Here is a 22,902-nt window from a genome sequence, read left to right on the forward strand (position 1 = left end):
TTTCCAGATTTGAATTGTGGGGATTTGCTTTTATTGGCCTTTGTGTCCCTGCAGCCAATCTGCTGGAGAAGTCCTGAACCTTAATTTCACTTTGAAGCTGCTGATCCTGGGCTGGAACAGGGAGGTGTGGTGGGGAATGACATTTCTTCTTGGTTTTAAAGTCCAGTGAATAGCAACCAGATAGAAATCAAATTATTTTTCTCAGTAGTTCAAATACATTTCCATTAAATTCTGCCCGTACAGTATATGCAGATAAAAAGCTGGACTATATTAGCAAAATAAGTTGTGAGATTCAGAACATTCCTAGTGGCATTTTTGGGGGAGAAAACAGAACATTAATACCAAGTAACTTTGCTAAAAAGATTATTCCTTTTTTTAATGTTTATTTCACATTCTGGTTGTTGTTAAGTGTTCACTTTTCCCTTTTTTTGCCCTCTTTTCCTTGCTGAAAGCCTCCCACCACTGAATTCCTCACAAGGACTGACAGAGAGTGGCTCTGACAGCAGGGTTATTGAAGAGCTCTCTATCTGCAATGTTATAGTACCCAGGAACTCTGAATTATTGCACATTAATGTTCCAGGATGTCTGGGAGCTGGGAGACTTTGCCCTTTTTATCCACTCTGCCAATCTGATCTGAAACTTGGATTATCAGCCCCAGAATAAATGTGTCCAACTCTAATGAAAAATCCCATCAAAAACATAAATCTCATGCTGGTTTGAAGGCCTGTGAAATGCTGTGCTCTGAGATACTCCTGGCACTGCTTTGGACATCCAACTCCAGACAGGTGTTAAGGGTCTGATTTAGAAAAAAACTGGAATGAGAGGTTAAAAAAAAAAAAGAAATTTAAGGTTTAAAAAGAGGAATTTCAGGTTCAAAAAAAATTGAATTTGGGGTTAAAAAAATTGGAATTTGAGGTTAAAAATGGAATTTGAGGTTTAAAAATGAAATTTAAGGTTAAAAATGGAATTTGAGGTTAAAAATTAAATGTAAGGTTTAAAACCTGGAATTTGAGGTTAAAAATTAAATGTAAGGTTTAAAAAATGGAATTTGAGGTTAAAATGAAATGGAATTTGATGTTAAAAAACCTCATAATTTGAGGTTAAAAAAACAGAATTTGAGGTTAAAGAAAACAGGTATTTGAGGTTAAACCTTAGTTGATGCTGGATTTTTTACCTTCAGTGATAGTGGATATTTCAGTGATCACTCTTATATCATCAGCTTTCATTGGCTGGTTGGTTTGGGATTTTTTTACATAAGAGAATTTTAGATAAGAGTGGATCCCATGGAGTGGCAGCAGGTACTGGAATAACCTCCATGGGGTTTTGGGGTTTTATGGAATAGTTCCAGTGCTGAGGTGTCACTGTGGGCCTGCTCTGCTCCAGCTGTGCTTGGGGGAGCAGGAAAAGGCTGGTTCAGAGCTTGGAAAACCAAATTTCTTATGCTGAGGGCAGGTAAATGGATTTTGGTGTCTTTGTGCTGCTCCTGCTTTGGGTTGAGTGAGCAGCACTGAACCATCGCTGGCCCAAGCACCACAAGGTCCACAAAACTCTGATTTGTGCAGAATTTCTCCTTTTTCTTGGCTAAGGAAGGTGCATCCAAAGAGATTCCCTGGCTCTGCCTCAGGAAGGTGGGTTGGTACAGTTTCTGTTTGGGAATGAGCTGTAAATGATGGCAAAAATACAAAACATAAAAAAATACAAAACAATGCCTCAGCTCCAGAGAGGGAAAAGAGGGAAGAATTGAGGAGGTGGTTTTGGGGATAATGAAATGAGTGTGACCATTTCAGAGATGATTCCAGGCAGAATGGATGGATGTGAAAAGGTCACAGCAGGAAATAAAGGCACTCATCACAATCCTCTTCCCAGGCTGTTCTTACAGCCTCCCAAAACCTGCAGTCACTCAGAATATGACACAATTTGTGCATCCCAGATGCAATTTGCTCTATTCTTTCTGCTTTTCATGTATTTATTTCTAGCGAGCTGTCTTTTGTAGTTAAGCTTATCTGTTGTTTCCCTCCATTTCCAGGTTTTCTCTTAGAAATGATCCTGTTAAACGTTCCCTTTGCCAGGGCTATAATTGAAAAAGAGGCAAAACAAAGCCCCAGAGGGGGAAATCCCAAGCCCTGTGCTGCCATTCCTGCAGCTCACCCATCACTCCCAAAGGCTGTGCTTTCAGAGGCCCTGCTGTGTGAACTCTTTTAACTTCCTTTTCTCCAGTGTGAAATAAGGATCTCCAGGTTTGGAAGGTGAGGGGATGGAGGTTGTTCCTGCCTTGATTTGCTCTGTCTGCCTGGTCTGCTCTGAAGAGCAGGGCTGGGAGCAGAGCAAACAAGGCAGGCAATAATTGCTTTGGCTCCCTGACTTGGATTTGCCATCTCTGCTGAGCAGGAGGATCCGTTTGGGTGACCTTGAGGAGCAGGGCTGGCAGAGCAGCTCAGGGTGAGGATGCTCCCTGCTCTCCCCTTCCCTTGGGTGCAAACCTCCATCCAGACACACAATGTGGGCTTGTTTTCTGCTCAGAAATGAGAATGTGAGGCACAAAACTCCCTTAGTCATTGAAAAAGATGCAATGGCATTTAAATTCCATCCATGACAACATCTTCGAAGGAGTTTGTTGAGAGCTCTTTAAATTCCTGAACCACTGCTGACTAATAGAGGAATGCAAATTAGCTCTGAAACAGGTTCATTTAACTCTTGTCTGGTGTGTAGCATTTGGCCTGGCAGAGTCAAAATACTGTGACTTGTTTTTGTGTGGCAAATTGAGCACTTTGTTTATTAAAATTGCTGATTTGTTGTATAATGAGGAGGGCCCAGATTACTGTTCCTTCCACGGGAAGGATTTAAAGGGCAGGTCACTGCTGTTCTCCAGCAGCAAAGTAATTCTGATTATGTGCTCATCTTCTGTTCTGTATTTCACAGATCTTTGTTAGCCAGGTTTTAGAATGATTAACTTGTATTGTGCTTGCAGCCCTGTCAGCCTTAGTGATGCTCCACACATTTGGCTTCCTAAATTCTCCCTCTGAACACAGACAAATATGTCTGTAAAGTGAGATCACTGATGATTTATCAGAATAAAACTGGAGCATAAGGCTGGGTTGGTGTTGTAAAGCTGCACCCTGCATCATGTAATATTCAATGGTTTTTTTTAACTCTGAGCTGGGACTCTTAATTGAAGCTGCAGCTCTGCACTTCCTTCATGCATGACTTAAGGCATCCAGCAATGTTTGCTGGGATGTAATTTGCTTTTTTTTTGTAGAAGCTTCCACACAGAGAGGTAGAACAGCCATTTTGCCAAGGATTTAGTAAATAGCAATGCACATTACACAGAATTTTAATAATGTCCTTTGAAACTGGGAGGGGGATCAAAGTTTTTGTGTTTCCCCTCCTGCTCCAGTGGCTTTCCCCTTCCCTTGGAGCAGAGCTGAGTGCTGGCTGTTGTTGCTAATTGCAGATGATGGAGCACTGACATTTTCAAAAGCACACATAGATGATAGGCACCCAAAGGATGAGACTGCTGCCTTCAGAGATGCTGCTACAGTTCTGCTGGCATCGACTCATTTAGTGATGAATTGCAGTAATAGCAGTTCAGGACCTACAGCATATTAGTGAAAATGAATCCACTGAGCACCAGTCCCATGGCACTGCAACAGCACTTAAAGAACACTGATTTCCTTAAAGGCAGAAAAATCTGATTAAGAAATTTAGTTGGGGCTTTGTTTTTTGCTTTTGGTGTTTTTTTTTCCCTTCATATTTTTTTCCTTTCCCAGTAGCGTGTTATTTGTATTTGTTTCTTGTAGTGTGTTACTGTAAGGAATTTAATGTGCATCAGAAAAAGCAGGTGAGTTCCATAAGTACAAAACATCTCTTGCTGTTCTAGCAGATGGAAGATGCTACAATAAACAGTAGAACTGCTTTAATTTCTTCATCTAAACTGACCTAAAACCTGATTACAACAGGAAAAAAGCTCAACATGGTGGCACTGAGGATATATGTAATAGTTTACACAGGGTCTGTGGCAAAGATGGTGTAGGATGAATGCAGCAATTGGCAGGAATTATTCTAATAGAAGGATGGGGCAGCCTATTATTGCAGGAGTTGTGTAATTTGAGGGAGCTGGGGATAAAGACAGGCTGGGTGTTAATGATGTGTTGGTGTTTGCAGGAGAACAGAGTGTTCTCCCAGCTCTGGAGAGAGCCATCGCTGCGGAAGGTCCCGAGCACAAAGCTGTGCAGTCTCCTTCCAAATCATCCACAGCCACCAAATCAGAAGGCTCTGGAATGCAGGGATGTGAAAATGTGTGAGTGTGCATCTCCCTCCTTCTCCTTCCCTGCCCATCCTGCATGCCCAGCAGGTCTGGGACGTGTCTGGGACGTGCAGGAGCAGCCAGAGGTGGCTCCAGGTGTAAAGCAGCGCTGCTAAATGGGCTCTTCCTGGTCAGATGGAGCCTTGCAAACTCCATACAGAGCCTAAGAGGCTGTAAAGATATTCTAAACTGGGATTTATGGATAATTTCACCATTTTAGGGCTAATACAGCTTTGTAAGGCTGACAGCTGCAGAGGAATTATCTGAAGACAATCCTGGATAGTTTGGCCAAGATCTGTTTTGTGCCAAGGGCAGGGATGCGCTCCTGACGTTGGCGGCATTAACAGCTCCGCTCTGTCAGGGCAGTATAAAGTCTGTTTTTATTGTGTTTGTTGCACCTGTGGCTGTACTGTCCTTGGGAAGGGATACAATCTGGATTTGTAATTGTGTGGAGGAAGCAGAGTATTTATAGCAGGTGGCTCTGATGTGGGTGTTTGTGCACTCAGGGTTCTTGACGAACGGGTGATGAGTTATGATGATGAAATAGTTTTCTGTGTTTTGTGATTTGAAAAGCAGCTTGGCACTTCTTGCCAAAGCTCCTGCAGTTTCTCTAATTTAAGAAAATCAGGGGAGTTCTTTTTTTTAATAATAATTTTTAAAAAAATTGAGTTATAGAATTGTTTCGGTTGGTAAAGATCTTTAAGATCATTGAAACCTGTGTGGCTTTCAGGCCAAGAAATGTCCCAGTCTGATTATCCAGGACTTGATAAGGTCCTTGATATTGATAATTGATAAGGTTATAAATAATAATACTAGCTAGCTGTAAAATAAACTAACAGCACAATGGCCGTGCTGACAGCAGGATCCAACAAAGATGACTTTTTAATGCCAGATATGTTGAGTTTAAGGATTCACATGATTCCTACATTCCTAAAGAAATTTAAATTAAAGATGCACCTTTCTGACTTGAACAAAAGCAGGTGCTGCTTTTGTAGAATGAGCTGCTGTTTTCTTAATTTTAAAGCCCTGATCTCTTCTGGCAAATTATGATTTAACTACAGAAGTATTTCAAAACACACAAACAGCGCACATACATTTTCAGGTATGTTCACTGAATAAAGATGAGGGAACTAAGGCGAGTCAGTCTGCAAAATATTGATTAAGGTGATAAAAGATGGGTTGAACTGTCCAGGTAAAGACTAAAGGTTGTACTGAGTTACAGTTCAGTACTTGTAATGCTTTATAGGTTAATTTAAATAATGAAAGCTAGGGTTAAACTCAATTTTGTTTCTTTCTTCTTGGGTTTGTCATGTTTAGGGCTGTGTGAAAGTTATGAAAAAGACATTGATATTCAAAGTTTTCATTTCATTTCCTTCTGATAAAAATACCATGAAAAATTCAGGTGAAAGGAAACCAGAAGAGATTCATATGCCATTAAGGGAATTACACTGGGAGTTGTAATAATATCCCTTAATCTTAAAAAGGTAAGTCTCTTACAGAATTAAGGTTTTGCTGCTGCTTTTCATGCCATGTGAGGAATTATGGCTAATGCAAGTTGCTGATGTGAAAACATCCTCGCTAATCCTGTTTGGAGAGCGGCTCGTTCTGTGCTCCTTAGAAAAGGCACAGGAAGATGTATTATGGGCCTTTCGTTAAATAATTACTTAATTACACCCTGGGACTGGCAGATAGCAATCTGAATGCTGCTGGCAGGTTTCTCCTAAAGCAGCAAAACTCCGTGTGAGGAGCGCCACGTGCGTGGTGGCAGGGATGCGTTGGCATCAGCAAACTCAAGGTGGAAAAGACATTTCAGTCAGCTCATACTCATTAAAAAAAGCTTCTACTCACCCTTCCCTGTGAGCTTCTCCCTTCTCTAGCTCCTGTATAACACCCAACAACACTTTGATGGTCTCCTGACTAGAGCTGATCAGGTTCTCCATCATCTGAAGCTGCGCTTTCAAGTCCACAACTTCGGTGTGAGGCACGATTTGTTGGCATTCCTGGCTCACGGCCACGGCCGTCCGGCAGGGCTGGCTCTCCTCCATGGACGCCACGTTGACCTGCAGGCTCTGGTCACTACATTCGGGGGCCGGGCACTGCGCCCGCGCCGCGCACGCTCGGGCATCTCCGGCCGGGGGCTGCACCCCGTTCAGCTGCACCGTCCTCTTGTCGTCCTCCTCGGGGCACGGCCCCCAGTCGCCCAGGCCGGGCAGGTCGGGCTGCGAGGCCGGCAGGTAAACCGTGGCCACCTCAGTCTTGAAGACCCTCCCGTGGAGGGGCTGGGCGGCCTCGTCGCTCCCCAGCCGCGCCGCCGCCGCTCTGCCCCGGCTGGAGGGCCGTGCCGGCTCCTCCTGGCCGGGCTCGGCCAAGTTGGGTCGAGGAGGCTCTTTGGGAGAACTGTGCAAACTGCTGCTTTTCCAGGCCTCGGCGCCGTTGTCGTGCGCGGCGCGCTCGGAGATGTGGGAGATGAACTCGGCCGTCTGCAGGCTGCCGGCCTTCCTGCCCCAGGCCGCGGCCTCGCCCACGCCCCGGCCCTCCCTGTCCTTCACCTCGATCAGGAACCCGTTGTTCTCGCTCGGTAACGTGTCCACGGTCGCGGCGCTTTTCAGAATATTCCCTTTTTTCCGGTCCAGAGGGAAGGTCTGGTAGCACTTTTTGAGATCAGGGGAAGTCTGGACTCCTGTGCTCTTGGTGACGTTGGGGATGGACCTGCGGGCGGGCACCGTCATGTACTTGCGGTAGGCCGTCTTGTAGGAGATGGCCTTGGCCTCCTTCTTGTCGGGGTCCTGCGTGGAGGAGGTGGAGAGCTGCTTGTCCCTCTGCTCGTTCTGGGCCTCGCAGATATCCTTGAACCTCACCTGGAGGGCTTTGTTCCGTTTCTTGATCTGCCGGTTGGGATCCAGCGCATATTTCATCTCCAGCGCCAGGGAAGCCGCGGGCTCGACGTCGCTGTCCGAGGCAGTGAGTAAGCATTTGCTGGGCTCCTTACTCACCATGATGCCTGCAGCCAAAAACAGTGCAAAAAGCCTCATGTTACAACAGAAATGTTACTTTTTCCCCTGAGGTTTCTGCAATATTTAAGCCACGTTCCTGTGATCCCACTGAAATGGATGTGACTCGTGGCCGATGCACTTGATTCCGTCAGGTCACAGCCCTTGGTGATTTTTTAGAGATTTGTATCTTAATCATGTTATATCTCAATCTGTTATGAATACCTGCTCCTCAGAGAGGAGGTTTCCTGGTGCCAGAAGTTATTCTACAACAATTTCCCCAGGATAGGACAGTGGCTCTCATGCCAGGGCTTCCCAGGAAGCAATTTCCTTCAGGAATATGAATTTTCTCTGAATTTACCTGATAGTTAGTAAAAATTACAGGGGAATTGAAAACCAGGTGTCTTTGTCCAAGTGAAGAAAAGTTGAGAGCTCTGCCCACCCTTAATTCTCCTTTAATGCAAATGTTTAGCAGCAAGAAGTGTCCAACTGGCATTATTTTTGGAGTGTGCTTGCTTACCAAACACGTTTCTGCTGTGTAATGCATTCAGCATTCTTTGCAAGGATTTAGTTGGTCGTTAGAGGTGTCATTATTTGGATTTTTATAAAAAAATTTCCACATGGCTAAAACTAAATACAGATTAATTATTATTAGCAACTTGTTGGTAGTGCTGGGTGCGTAGAATTTGTGAATTAGTGAAGTTTTGGAGGAAGTCAGCAGTGCATCAATTAAGGTTTTACTTCAAATGCAAAACAACTCATCCTTTCCTAGAAGCAGTAATGTGCCTTTATGATACAGCTGCTTGTCCCAAAAAATCCTTAAGCTCTAAAAACCTCCAAACCTGTGATGAATCACAGAAATTACTTATCTGCCATTGAAATACAAGCTCCTCCTCGAGGAGGAGAAGATGCCAACTGCTTAATACAGCATTTACCCAAAAAAACCCCAAACCCCAGTGGTTGTACAGATCATAGGAGATCTGGAGTGGCTGCATAATTAAGATTTCATTTTTACACCTCATTTGAAGTTGTAATTTTTACTTTCCTGTTGTGCAAATTTCTCCCTGAGACTTGCTGAATTACCAAATTCCCACTTAATCCAAACATTCTGCATATATCTCCTGCTGAAACCCTCAGAGGGACTCGGGAGTATAATGTAAAACAAGTAAAGGGACTTTCAGGTGTACTTGAAATATGTTTTTAATTAAAATTCCTTTGTCTATTTAATAAAATATGTGAAACTCTTGAAGAGTTAAGTGCCATAATAGCATCTGTTTTAGAAAGCCCACTCAAGGGCACAAGGGAATGAATCCTTGACTAGTCTATATTTAAAGTAAGAAAGCTTAATGGGGAAATAATTTTCAGTGGAAAACTGAATGTTTATGAGGTTTAAAAGTGAAAGTAACACTCCCCTAAAGACACACACAGATGTGCATGGCGCAGAGTCCAAGGTTGGACTTCTGGGTCAAAAATCTCACGAAAACGTGTCATTACTTAATGTTTTTTTCATGTTTTAATTCCCTGGCCCTGGTAATTTGTGAAGAGGGAACTGAAATATTCCAGAATCCCCCTAGTTTGCCTTTTTCTGTGTGATTTGTGCTGCTCAGGGAGTGGAGAGGGAGCAGCAGTCGTTGGAGAAGGGGAAGAAGTTTTTCTGTGACTCTGATGTAGTGCAAAGTCTGTAGAAGAAGCAAAAAGAAGAGAAAATTCAGGACAAAACCACTCAAATAATGGAATCTGAGATTGCCAGATCCCAGTTTCCTACTGGTTATTTTATACATACAAGCCTAGGATCTGATATACCAAGGTGACCAAGTCCCTGTTTTGGAGGAAAAGAAAGAATAAAATGGAAATTCTAAGGGGGGGTTGAAGATAAAAGCAGAGTAGTGGGTAGGATCAGTTATCCCTGTGCCCTAACACATGAGGGACAGATTTTGAGGGGAATAAATCAACTACATTTGAATGTCAGGAATTTTCTGTTCTAGTGAAGAAAGTGCTGGCTAAGATACAAACCTGGTCCTTTAGCTTGCAGCTGGACCACATTAAAGTCTATTGTAAAAACTGCTGTTGAACCCCAAAACTGCACTTCAGAATTCCATGAAGCAAATTTTCCACAACAGTCCGGTAAATGAATGAGTTGACCAAAAAACCCTAAATACAAGAGCATAACAGCCATTACAGCCATTAGTTCCAAATCTGCCAGTGGGAGTTTCTGAGCTCCCAAGAAACTGTGGCAAAAATGAAGTCCTGCATTCACAAAGATCTGAAATATTCAGTAACTGTGTCTGTTTTTACCCAAAAAGACTACAAAAATTGGCTGTTAGCTCTGAAAGTCACCATCTCTTAGGATTCCTTGGAGTTGTCAAAGTGAGTTTTTGGGCACTTGGTTATTTGACAGCAGGATCCATTAACATGCAATTTATTTTCAAGTATTGGCTTGATATTTCATTAGTGTCTGTGATCTGTCTCAATTTTCAGATTATTTTACCTCCCACACAAATCCCATCATTTTGAGGGGCTGGGTTTGTTTGGGATGACTTCCCATGGAATTCATGGATTCCAACCCCAGCTGAAACCAGGAATCTGGAGATATTCCCCAGAGTAGATAAATGGGGAACTTCATTCTGCAGTTAATTTTGAGCATGTCATTAATAGCCAATAAATTGATTCTTCACCAAATTGCTTGTCTCCCTTGCCCAACTGCACAGGCCTGATTGATTTAGCTGATCCAGAGTTTTTTATTCCCACTAGTAGCTGGGAGTAATAATTTTAGAGATATCTGTGATTAGGAATGACAACAACCAAAAGAAGTCGATTTTGTTTTTGAAGCCTTGCTCGGATCCTGGTGTCTCTGAGGGGAACTCTGTGCTCAGCTGATAAAAGAACAGTTGAGGAAAGAGTCAAGTGAGTTAAACACTTCACAGGGAAGAGTTGATAAAATATTTCCTGTTTGGTTTCATTTTTGGTTTGGACAAAGTGTTGCCTCCTATTTTGCCTTATTTAGGCACTGCCACAGTGTTGTCTCTGCAGGGTTTTTGGGTATTTGAAGAAACTACTGAGCTGGAGTTCCTCAGTTTATGGCTCGTGCTGTCAGGGGGGTAATAAAACCTTTGGATTTGAATTTTATTTGCAGATGCCAATTACATGCACATAATAGACTTCAACTTTTTATCTGTACTTACTCCAAACAAAGAGCTGGTTTGCTAAACTAAATATTTAAGTAATCACAAGCTCAGTTTTTCAGTTTTTAGCCTTGATTTTTTTATAAACTTCTCGCTGATTACCCTTAAGCAGCATCTCTCTATGTCTGAATATGGAAATAAACTAATAATAATAATAATAAGTGATGCACAGGGAAGCTTTGAGTGGGTATAAAATGTTTGGGTAATGATGGAAACCATCAGTTAGGTGGCACAAATCTTTGCAGGACCTTCACTCTGCATCCCAAACTCTGCAGAGTCACTGCCCTGGGAGGAGAATTACAGTGTGGAATTTCCAGCCTGATTGGTTAATGAGGGGAGAGGAGATCTGAACTCACCTTGCAATTTCCATTTTATCTCTGTCAGTTTTATGACACAGAAGCAGATTCAGGGCGTGTTAATACGCAGAGTGGGCTTAAACTTTGCAGGTTCCAAATGCAGATGAAAGGCACAGATTTCACTTTTGGGTTTCCAGAGCAAGGGAAGGCTTTGGAGGTGCAGCTGGAAACATCTGTGCACGTATTAAGAGCACACAGGAATTTGTGGATGGATGGATTGGCTTAAAATAATGCAGGGAATTGCAAATAATTGGCTTTTTGCACGGAAAGTGGGAAGTGATCTGCAGCATCTTTAGGCTTCTGGAAAGTTCCAGGCTGGACATTCTCCTCAGAAATCCTCACTGCCTCAGATAAAATTATGTCTTAAACTCCCCAAGTCCCAGGTTCTCATCAAACAGGAGGACTTAAACCACTTACTTTTCAAAAACTATTTGATGTCTATAAGTCATAAGTGTATCCATGAAATGTTTATCCAATTGTACTGTTAAAAATAAAGAGCAGAAAGAAACTCAGGTTTACTTCGTAGAAACAAAGCCAGAATAAAAACCTAATGTTAATTTTAAATATCCCATACATTTTGACTTCATTAAATGAGTATTTATATTCTTTTCAAAGGAATCTCATTGTTAATTATCTGACAGTGTTATGTTAGAAACTTTAAAATTATTTAGTATCATTATAAAAGTAATGTCCAGTAAAAAAGATTGTCATGATAAAACCATTAGGAAATATGAATTATCTTAGGCAGTTTTAAATTACAGAAGTTATTTGCAGAAACTTTGCCTGTCTTAGGAAATTTTGCAGGGTTTTAATACAAAATGACTGAGGAGAAATTCTGACTTCCAGATAAATCTGGGGATTGCAGGTATTCCCAGTTTTTAGAGGATAAAAAATACTGATGAGAGGATTGTTAGGAGAACTGCTGGGGTAGCCCAGCCTGTCTTTATTTCATCACAGAATCGTTCATGTAGAATAACAGACTTAGCAGTGCTGCTAAATGTCAAACCAGTATTTTTTTTTTAACTCTGTTTTGAAACCCTGCGGCACTGAACCTGATTTTTGTCTCTCTTGAACTTGCTTATTTATTGCTCAATACCCAAGTCATCCTTAGTGCTGCATTTCCAAGTGCCTTGGAAGTCTTCCTTTGGAATTATCAGGATCCTGTGGCATTGGATTTGTCTTTCCCCCCTCCCATCCATTGGCAGGCTCTGTGAGAATGATGTATAAAGTCATAGCTTATGGCTGAGATACCAAATAAATGCCTTTAAATGCTCTTGTGAGCTTCAGCCTCAGAACTAAGTGGCAACAAATAAAATGTACGATTTAATAAGCCTGGAGACTTTTAGATAAAACAGGAATCTATTGGAGGATAAACTACTTAAAATTTTCCTTACAAACCAAGCCAGTTTCCCTGAATGAAGCTGGTAGAGGCAATTTTCTTTAATTCTGACATCTCTGCTATGCTTTTGGAGCACAAATTTTAATAATACTTAGGTTTTGTTGCTCCCTATATTGTTCCATGCATAAAATTAAAAGGAATCCATTCAATGTGATAAAACTCGGGACAATAAGGGTTCTTTTCCCCATAACAGATTTTTGCAAGGAATAGCACCATTAACAGGAGATTTGCACTTGCACTAAAAGCAGTGTAGACTTATGGGGTGAGTTAATAACTATTAACTTCCCAGTGGAACAAACACAGTGTAACAAGACAGTCCCTGTGAATTCAGAGTGTTCTGATCTCAAACATTTGCTGGGATTTAGTGGACTGGAAAAGATAATGTCGCTGTGAGGAGAGTGATGCTGATTTCTCTCGCTGTGCTCTGCAGCCCTGGCTCTCAGGACGAGAGCAGGGAAGGTTTCTTTAGCATTATTTTGTTTTTTCATGAAAATCTGGGCAAGGCTTTGTCCCTGCTCCAGGGGGAGGAAGAAGAGCAGGATGCTGCTGAGGAGAGGAGAATCCCTAAGAGTTCTGCTCACACTGTCCTGGCTTGCAGGAGTGCAAAAGGCACAGGACTTGCACTGGAAGGTTTTTCATTTTTATGGGACTTTCTGGTAAATAATTTAAAGGGCAGGTTGTTAAAAACAAGGGTTTAAGGCAGTTCCTTATTGGCATTACTGTTGAATACTAAGTTTAATTGTTCTTAGTTGACATCAATAGGTTTTCTGGGTGTTTAAGGGGAAAAAAAAAAGCAGGCAAATGACAGGGAAAAAGCAGTGCTGCTCTTTAGCTTTGACCAACAGGGTTGTAAAACTGTCAGAGCTCTGCACAGAGGGAGCTGAATGCTGAGAACACAGAATCATGGAATGGTTTGGGTTGGAAAAGACCTTTAGGATCATCCCATCCCACCCCAGCCATGGGCAGGGACACCTCCCACTGTCCCAGGCTGCTCCAAGCCCTGTCCTGCCGGGCCTTGGGCACTGCCAGGGATGATGGGACTGTGAGACCTCCAGGAACTGCAGCTGGTTTTGTTCAGCAGAGATTTTCAAGCACTGGGTGAAGAGGATAAAGCAGGTAAGCAGGTCCCAGCTCCAGCTTCGATCCTGCATCCCTCATTGTGCTCTGCAGATCAGAGCGTTCCCTTGGGAATGCAGGGGATCCTACAGAAGGGAGATGGTGACAGTGACATTCTGGGGTCAGTGCATGTCAGGCATCAGAGCCTTGTCAGTTCCAATGCTTGGATCAGGGTGCCAGGCAGACAAGCTCGGGAGGGTGTGAAGTGTTGTTGAACAGCTCAGCTGGGTAATTTAGGTCTAAAACCTGACATCATTAGCAGGATGTTAATTGGGGATCTGTCTAGATGGGTTTCTGCACTCCACTGCTGGCAGCAGTCACCACCAAGAGCTGTGTCATTTGTCACCTTCAGGAGCACATTCCTGAAGTTTCTGGTTTCAGGCAGGTTCTGGTTCTGCTGGAATTCTGAATTATCCATGTACAGGTGGATCTGAGTGTGCTGGTGTTGGGGAAATTGCACAGATCAGTCTGACTCGTGCTAGAGCACTGTACAAAAATTCCCATTAGTTACCCCAAAAAGAGTTCTAGTAGAACAAAAAGCTTCAGTTGCTGAGGGGAATTGCAGTCCCTGAAGCTGCAGAGCTTCCTCCAAGCTGGATCTAAGATGCTTTTGAAATCCTGGGAAGGAAGAGCCAACGTCTTGTGTGAGAGGAAGTTGTCTTAAACTCCCCAAATCCCAGGTTCTCATCAAACAGGAGGACTCTGGGAGAGGGCTGATGGAAATTGCTCATTCCAAGGGACACAGTTTTGGTGCCATGTGGGAAGAACTGCGTGGGGAATCAAGAGGGACGCAAATACAGTGTGGAATTGCAGAGTACCTTGCTCCCAGGTGTTGTGGAACTGGGATAATGTGGAATAGGATTTTTAAATAAGCCTGGTGTCTTTGCTCATGGCAGGGGGCTGGAATGAGATAATCCTTAATGCCCTTCCAACCCAAACCACTCTGTGATTCTGGATTTTAGGATGGGCTGTTTGTGATAGGGATGATTAGGAAGATTATTAAAGTAATAATTAAAGACCCTCTCAAGGTTATTTTTTGGCTGGGGAAGGCACCACAACTGGCCACCAGACAGAAAATTTGCATCACTTTTCTTGTGGCTTTGTGTGCTTTTGTTACAAATTGTGAATGCAGGAATGAACCACGTTCTTGTCACCTACCAAACCACACGGATTGCTCTGGAATTCAGCAGTTTAGGCTCAGTCTCCAGAAGGGATCAGTGTTATCACTGTGAGCAGGCAGTTCAAGCATAATTTCTGCTGAATTACTCTCTCCAGCAGTGGGATGTTTTATCTGTCTCTTTGTCAGCTCCGTAGAGATATGGCTGTGTTTTATTTGCCGATGGCCTTGATACACAGAAATGTATTCAACTGATCCACAAGTTAAATTTCTGTACTGGATATCTCCTCATTCATTCTCCTCTCTATTTGCAGGAGAGAATGATGAATATAAGAACAAAATGGGTATGAACAACCAATTACTAATGGTTGGAAGGAGACTTTGGGCTTGTTGTAGATTTTGTGCTTCTTTACAGATAAATACACCAAAATTAAGGATTTTACTGAATTCCCTCTTCTCCCTTCTCCCAGGAAGCAACCAACCAGACCAAAACTACTTGTGATATGAACTTTTAAAATACAGTCCTGAAGTCACACACCTGCTTAAATGGGTTTGTCTTGGGCATCAGAGGGCCCCTGTTCCAGCTTTTAAAATATCATTTACACCATGGTTGGGCTTTATAAGCTTTGACCTCACCAAAATTGTTCCAAGCAATGCAATCACAGCCTTGACATGAGAATTGGGAGAAAAAAATGGAAGAGGAGAGAAGGGCAGCTGTAAAACAAGCAGGGAAGGTGGGCAAGAGCACAAACAAGTAACTCCTTGGTTTTTTTTGTGAGCTTGTGACAATTCCTGCTCGCTTGGACCAGATGGAAAGAGCTTCCTCTGCTTTTGTTTTTAAACTGCTTTAATTCGGTAACTACGTGGGCTTTATTTATAGGCTTGCTCCAGCAATCATGGGCAGGCAAAAATAACAGCAGCAACCTGCTTCTGCTGCCCATGGATGTCACAAACACGAGTTAAAGCTGGGGTTTCTGAGATGTTTAACAACTATTTTTGATATGGGTTGAGTCTGAGACCAGAAATCAGCAACTCTGGGGAGAGGGACACGGTAGAGCTCTGGCACTTCCCTGCCAGGACAGAAATCTGTTGTAATGATTTAGAAGTTGAGATCTGCACCTTAACATAGCAAGACTTGAAGGTCTTCAGTCTTTTTAGTCCATCTCTGTTTAATTCAGACTTTGAAAACGGCCCTTACTCCTCTGTGCTGCTCTGTATCAAACCCAGTGGATTTAGCTGGAAAAACTGGAGTAAAATCAGGCTTGGTGTCTTGTGCTGCTAAAGGGGGAGAAAAACGCAAAGAGGACACCAAATGTTGCTGTTTGATCACTGAATTGTTATTTTTACATGCAGTTCTCTTTGCCTGGGAGACTCGTGCTGGGATGTGTTAGTGGGAAGCAGTTTGCAGGCGCTGATCACCCGGACACGGAGCAAAAGCATGAAAGGGTGAATTGTTCCAGGAGCATTAGGGGATCATTTTCTGCCTGAACCCAATAAAACTGGAGCAAACAGCCTCAGATGGGGATGTGCCACTACAACAACAGAATGCTCTGAGCACATTTCTGTGTGGTCAATAACAATTTAAAATCGAGTGTCAATACCCAGGGAGTCGTACCTGTGTGTGTTCAGAGGTTATTCAGGATTTTCTAAGCAAGCACCAGTTTTCAGGAAGCTGAATGTGGAGCTCCCACTGAATTTACTACTCTGAGATTATTTTTTTCCTCAAAATATGCTCATGATTTCATTTGCAGAAAGCCTATTTAATTTGCAAACTGATTAGTAAAAATACAAGGGAGTACTGGGCTATAAAATAGATTTGTTGCTTACATGTTTTTTAGTATCTCAGACAAATTTTCAGCAGTTCTTTAAACTGTGCCTGTCATAAAGTAGAATTTAAGAGCTTTTTATTAATAGCTAGTTCAGATAATCACGTGAATTTTTTATGGGCTAAGATATTCTAGATTTGCTGTCATTTCTTCAAGTGGGCATGAATTATGGGACTATACATCCCTAGTTCTCCCTGTCCTGTGCTTGGATAAGGAATGGCCTTGAGACATCACAGCTCAAGAGCTCCGTGCAGGTATCCTTAGATTTTAGCAGGGATTTTTGGCAAGCTCACAGCTTTCCCTGACTGGTTTCCCCATCAGTCACGGCAAAGGAATGGCATGGCTAAGTTGGCTTTTAAATCCTGCAGAAGCAAACATCAGTGTTGGTGTTTCCTTGCCTTGTGCACAGTCCCTGGCTGAGTTTGGGTGTTTGGGTCCCCAGGCAGCGGTGCCTGGGGCTGCTCTGGGAGGTGACGCGCGCTCCGTGACTCGGCACTCGGGCACTCGTGGGCTCCTTCCCTGCGCTCCTCTGCACTGAGCTCACCGCTCCTCTGGCCGAGTTAATTAGATCTAGATTAGAATACAGGATATGCAGTGTGTGTCCCTCGTGCAGAAATGCTCTGTCAGTGCAGTGGTTAACGGGGGGAACAGGCAGCTCCTCGTTTGTGAGCTCAGTTAATAGAAGGGTGCATTGAATGCTGAGTGCTGGCCCTCTTGGTAAGGAACTGAACACTTTCTCTTGTGGTGCTCCTACCCAGCTGGATTTTTATGTGTCAGTCCCAGGGAAAAGCTCTGATTCCATCCAGGATTAGAATTATCTCGAGCATCTTGTTAAAAACACACATCGTTAATAATGACGGAGTCCTAAAGAACAAACATTTTTCATCAAGGGCATAGTGACATCCTAACAAAAAGGCCCTAAAAAAAGCTGATTTAGTATCAGCTTTCCCCATCACGTGAAGGGAGGATGCTTTCAATACAACAGCACCTTAAACTCTGGGGCAGGAATTTTGTTTTAGAACTGTTGGAATTAGAACAATTCAGTCTGAGTCTGGATTAGCAATCTACATTATGGATTTCTCCTGGAATCAGGGACCATATGCTACCACTGTATAGCAGAGTATCACCCTCCAGGTGATAAATTAGTAATACCTGAGCCCTGAGATATTCTCATCTAAATATGAATTTTTAATGCTAGGAGAAGAACCCAGCTTTTAACTTAGAACTGTTATTTGTACTCGGAGGGAACAGATAATTGTAGTCCAGACAGGCAGGCAGGGGCAGGCTGGTGGAACACCAAGAGGCATCACACCAAGAGTGAGGAGATCCATTCCTCTCCCTGATCTCCTATTTTTACTATTGGTCTGTTGCCTTGGAATTTGACATTAAATTAATGCCAGTCCATGGCTAGGACATAGTTGCATATCATGTGATTATTTTTATTTATTTATTTAATTATTTTTAGCTAGGAGTTTTTTCCATCCAGATTTTAACCTTGATACATGCAGCATTCCTGGCAGCCTGGTAAATCCGAGCACGATCCACCACTTAAGAGAAGGGAATGAACTCCCAGTTTATATCAGACTGGTTTGCCTTCCCTTAGCACTTGCCAGCATTCAGCTGGGGGAAAAAGAAATGATTCTCCGAGGCTGGGAAAAACAGGTCTTCCCAGATTTCCCGGTCTTAGAGCCTAATGAGTTAAATTCTCCTCCGTGCAGGATTTTAAGCTGCTTAGACACACAAGGTCAAAGCGAAGCGCTCCATTCCCTGTTCCGACTGGCGGCTGCGAGGGGGGCACAGCTCCCTTGGGACGGAGCCCTCGGGAGACGGTGACATAAGCAGGGAATAAATTCCCCGCTCGCAGCAGTGCAAGCTGTCCCTGTTCAGCCGGGGCCGGCCATCCCCCCGCCTCCCCCGGGCAGATCCCACGGAACTGCAGTCCTGCATCCCCTGGCTGCCGTAACTCCGTAAACATGGCATTAACAGCGCCCAGGTCACGGCACGGGGCTTTAGCAGCGAGGGAGGCACGGTGCAATTGCAGGGCTCGGGATGCCTTGCACGATGCAAGGACTGTGACTTTGGGGATGGCTCCCTGCTACCTTTGTCCCGTTTTCCTACGGCGTTTCCACGGCATCCCCGGTTTCTGTGTGGTCGGTGCTGGTGATGGGGGACTCGGCTGTGTTAAATCGGGAGAGCCCTGCACACTTCACTGAATAGCGGCAGCTTCAGTCCCCGAGGAGGATTTTTGGGTTTGCTGGGCTTTTAATGAAGTGCCGTACTGCAAGTTCAGCGATGAACACATCCCGTGTTCCTCCATCGCCGCTGTACGGACACTTCATTAGGACGGCTGAAGTTAATAAGCAGCGGTAGTTCCTCGCCATCAGCCATGTGAAAAACCAAAGCACTTCGTGCATCCTCCAAAAATCCTCCAGCTGCCCCTCTCCCCTCCCAGGCACCTCTGGAAGGGGAGCAGGCAAAGAAACGCTGGTATTTTTCTAGAAGAAAGTCGCGTATCGGGATATTCTCTCCTTATCTGTCACGAAAGTTATTGGATGCAGGAGCCGTTCGCAGGCAGGCACATACGCTATTGCATAACGCTGGCGCTCAGCTCCAGCCTTTCTCCTCATCCCTACGAAGTTTTCCGCCGGCAGAAGCGGCGGACGGGCGATTTCGGGGGCTCGGGGCGAGCGCCTTACCTTGTGCTTCCTCACGCAGAAGCGGCGGTCTGGGCGAGCATCTCCCTCCAGCCGCCGGGGCGAGCTGGCCGTCAGAGCCTGGGCGCCGGGGCGCATCTGCCGCGGAGCCGCCGAGCCGCCGGAGGAGCCGCAGCCGCCGCCGCCGCGCTCCCCCGCTGCCCTCATGGGCTGCGGCGGGGGCTCGCTGTCGGGGGGTCCCCTCGGCCGGGTCCCCGCCGAGGGGAACTTGTTGAGCGGGACCGGCGGGCGTCCCCCAGCCGGGCGGGAGCGGGGAGGAGGAGGAGCCGGGGGCCGGGCTGGCGGCGGGGGCGGGCGGGGGAGGTGGGATGGAGCGATGGAGCCGCGGTGCTCGGCGCCGCGCACAAGGAGGGGAGAAGCGCGGAGCTGGCGCTCGCAGGCTGGCTGAGCAGCTTGCTTTATTCTTTCTTTATTGCTCTGGTTCTCCTGCGCGGGGTTCAGTAATAACAGAGCCGGGCACACCGTCCCCGCGCAGCCCGGGCTTCCAGTCGCGCTACGGGAGCGATGGAGCAGCCGCAGAGTGGGTGATGCTGATCCATTGGGAATTTCAGCGAAGCGCTGGGTTAAAGCTACACGGCTGCCTTTTATTGGGAGGGACAGTGTTTAGGTGCTAAAGGAGTAGCTGCTCCCATTTGCTTTTAAACCTTGTATAAAATGGATGCGAGTTCGGAGTGAAGCAGTTTGGCAGAGGAGATTGATAAACGTGATCATCTGTGTAAAACTTGAATCACATCTTTCCTCCTTTTCTCTCATTTTACAGAGGGTTTAGCAATGATGTTTTTCACTTTTAAAAAAGCAAAAAGTTGGAAGTTAAATAGGTCGTGTGTATTTTACCTGAGTGTTAGACAGAAAATGCCATGAGAGGCATGAGAATTGGGAGTTGGGAAGCGTTGGGTCTGTGCTTCATTCGGAGATTCCCAGGAGTTTTGCTGCTCAATACTTTCCAGCAGGAAAGTGTACTAGCCCGGGTGCCAGCAGGTGTGGGCCACGGAGTTCTCTGTCACAGCAGCGCCTTCACCTTGAGGGTTATTGATTTAGGGGGTTACTGAAGCGCCCCCTGATTTGAACTGGCAGATGAGAGGGGCTGGACCAGCCCGGAGTGTTCCAGCACGGCCCCACAGCACAGCAGGCAGGGCCAGGCGAGCTGGGCGCTGGGTGAGTCCGGCCAGGCACGGACACGGTGCAGCAGCAGCAGCAGCAGCCCTGGCTCCGGCGCTGGGGGTGTTTGGGGTTTGAGCTGAGCAGCCCTGGCTCCGGCGCTGGGGGTGTTTGGGGTTTGAGCTGAGCAGCCCTTGCAGCGCTGGGGGTGTTTGGGGTTTGAGCTGAGCAGCCCTTGCAGCGCTGGGGGTGTTTGGGGTTTGAGCTGAGCAGCCCTTGCAGCGCTGGGGGTGTTTGGGGTTTGAGCTGAGCAGCCCTTGCAGCGCTGGGGGTGTTTGGAGTTTGAGCTGAGCAGCCCTGGCTCCGGCGCTGGGGGTGTTTGGGGTTTGAGCTGAGCAGCCCTGGCTCCGGCGCTGGGGGTGTTTGGGGTTTGAGCTGAGCAGCCCTTGCAGCGCTGGGGGTGTTTGGGGTTTGAGCTGAGCAGCCCTTGCAGCGCTGGGGGTGTTTGGAGTTTGAGCTGAGCAGCCCTTGCAGCCCTTGCCCATCGGTGCTGCCGCAGGGCCGGGGCTCCGCGGTGCCGCCTGCCCGGGATGGGGCTGGGCAGGGGACCCGCGTGGGTCCGGCTGGCACCCGGTGTGTGACATCCGTGGGCAGGGAGCCCCGGGCAGCCCGGCGTCGCGGTGAGGCTGTGCAGGAGCGATCGGAGCGGCGCTCCGCAAGCAGGCAGTCAGCAGAGGGCAGCTCCGCCGCTCTGCCTGTACCTGTGCAGGTGCTGCCGCTGCCCCTTCCTTCCCTCTGCTCCTTCTCCCCGAGCGACGGTGCCAGGGCTGTGCCCTCCTCAGCACCCGCTGCTCTGCCCCGGGTAGGGATTGTCACACAGCTTGGATCAGTCAGCATTTCTCATGGTATTTTATCAGATTTATTTTTTTTCCAAAGAACTTCAATATTGACCTGCTTATTGATGCAACAGCAGCCACCATGCTGTTATTTTTTTTTTCTTTTTATTTTTCTTTCCAGCAGTGCTGACTTGCTGTATTCCAGGTCCTCTGTGGATTTCTCTCTACGAAAATAAATGTGGTTTTTGGCTGCAGCCTGGATACAGACGTGGGTAAAATTACATGGTAGGGTGAGCACGTCTGAAATAACACAGGCTACTTCCTCAGAGCCAAGAGATCAGTGCTAGGAGATGCTGCTGCTTTTTCACAAGCTGAAAATGTGAGTTTATCCAGCCCATGATTACTGGAAGGAAATACTATAACTTGATATCCTGAGTGACTTGAAAGGAGAATCTGTCTGACAGAAGCAGCAGTTAAACATCATTCTTGTCTTCTCCATAATGATATTTAGAAGCTGTTGTCTCAAGGCTGATTAGTCTTGCACAGCATTATGCATATGCCCCACTTATAAACTGTACAGCATCTTGTGGAGGTTTTTAGGGAATTAAAAAGCACTTTCTGATGTGGACCAGATTCATGTGTAGCTGCTGACACCATTGGTGTATACAGGGATTTTTTAAATCAGGGTTTGTGAAGAATGAAGTGTTTTGTGATTATCATGCTTCATGTTACTGTAACAGCACATAGAAGTAAATACACTGGGAAATTGGAAATGCTTCATCACCCATTTGTCAATATTTTAGCCTTTCAAAATGCTGAGCATGACTGTTGCAGAGTGAAATGTAGTGTTGAAGAGATGCTTGAGAGGGGAGAGAGGGGTTGGGCTTCAGCCTGAGAGGGTGCAAAGAGAAAAGAGACAATTAATTATAGTTGCTTTAGGTTATAAATGTATTTCTCTCTCACGGAGTGTCCTACCCTCCCAGATTGGCTTTTTCTCCACTCGGGGAGGAGTGAGCCCTGCTTGGGGCTGCAGTGACACGTGCAGGTGGAAGTCCTGCCTTGGGATTCTGGAGGCAGTGAGGAAAGCAGGGCTTGGAGGGCAGTGAGATGGATTTTAGTGGCATTCTGTGTGGAGAAGTACAGTGAGGGGCCCTTCTCCCTCACTGCTAATTGCACCATAAATTCAGGGAGGCACCTGTGTGTGTGTTCAGAAATATTCATCACAGCCTGGTGTTACAGACTGCAGGTTTTACCTGACTTTCTTCCTTACATTCAGTTTCTGAGGACACATCTGGGTGACTGTGGGAGGGTCAGCCTGGCCTGTCCTCCCCTCACTCAGCTTTAGCTCAAGGACTGCCCCAGGAAATGCTGTGCCTGGGGGGATTTTTTTGCAGAGCAGCTGCTTTGTGGGATTATGCTCCTCTAGAACACGCAGGTCCGACAGTGGAACACTCAAATGTGATTTTCTGGAACAGTCTGTGAAGTTCTTGTGCAGGAAAGCTTGGATGCAGCTCAGGGAAAAGCAAGTGGCAGCCAGAGCCTGAGTTACCTGCCAGGTGTTTGGTGAGCACCAGAGTGGGGAGGGAGGATGATAAACCAGCACCAGTGGGATTTTCAGACCTATGTTAAGTAAATTATTTTAGGAGGCATAATTTAATTCCCAACACTACATGCCTGAGCTGGGTTCTCAGGGATATTAATTCCTTAGGACCAGGCTAATTTATGGCAGAACTTCCCACCTGCGTTGGAGAGGAAAGAAGGGTGAAGTTCACTTGGTTTGAAGCAGAGCTGTGGACAAAGTTGTGCCTTTTCTTTCTGTGGTCACTTGGGACCAGTGCTGTCACTCAGCCTTTGCTAAAACCAGGAATTTTCACATTGCTGAACCTTCATTCCCATTAATTAGGTGGTTATTTCCATGCCTTTGGGTGATAACTGCCTGGCTTTCTGGGCTAAATTGGTAATTAA

At 45.5% G+C, this 22,902-nt stretch overlaps 2 protein-coding genes across 4 annotated transcripts in view; one reads left to right on the top strand and one right to left on the bottom strand.

The window, feature by feature from the left end:
- INSYN2A (inhibitory synaptic factor 2A) overlaps positions 1 to 19,550 on the bottom strand; it is a 43,492-nt gene extending 23,942 nt beyond the window's left edge. The window contains exons 1-2 of the mRNA XM_014269764.3: positions 18,986 to 19,550; positions 6,152 to 7,304 (exon numbers count right to left, since the gene is read on the bottom strand). Coding sequence (XP_014125239.2) covers positions 6,152 to 7,299 — 1,148 coding nt within the window. The 5' untranslated portion in view covers positions 7,300 to 7,304; positions 18,986 to 19,550. The remainder of the gene's footprint in view (positions 1 to 6,151; positions 7,305 to 18,985) is intronic.
- DOCK1 (dedicator of cytokinesis 1) overlaps positions 1 to 22,902 on the top strand; it is a 291,813-nt gene that overhangs the window by 120,349 nt on the left and 148,562 nt on the right. The gene's annotated exons all lie outside the window — the stretch shown is intronic.

Source organism: Zonotrichia albicollis, chromosome 7 (genome assembly GCF_047830755.1).
Source record: "Zonotrichia albicollis isolate bZonAlb1 chromosome 7, bZonAlb1.hap1, whole genome shotgun sequence".
NCBI classification, from domain to species: Eukaryota; Metazoa; Chordata; class Aves; order Passeriformes; family Passerellidae; genus Zonotrichia; species Zonotrichia albicollis.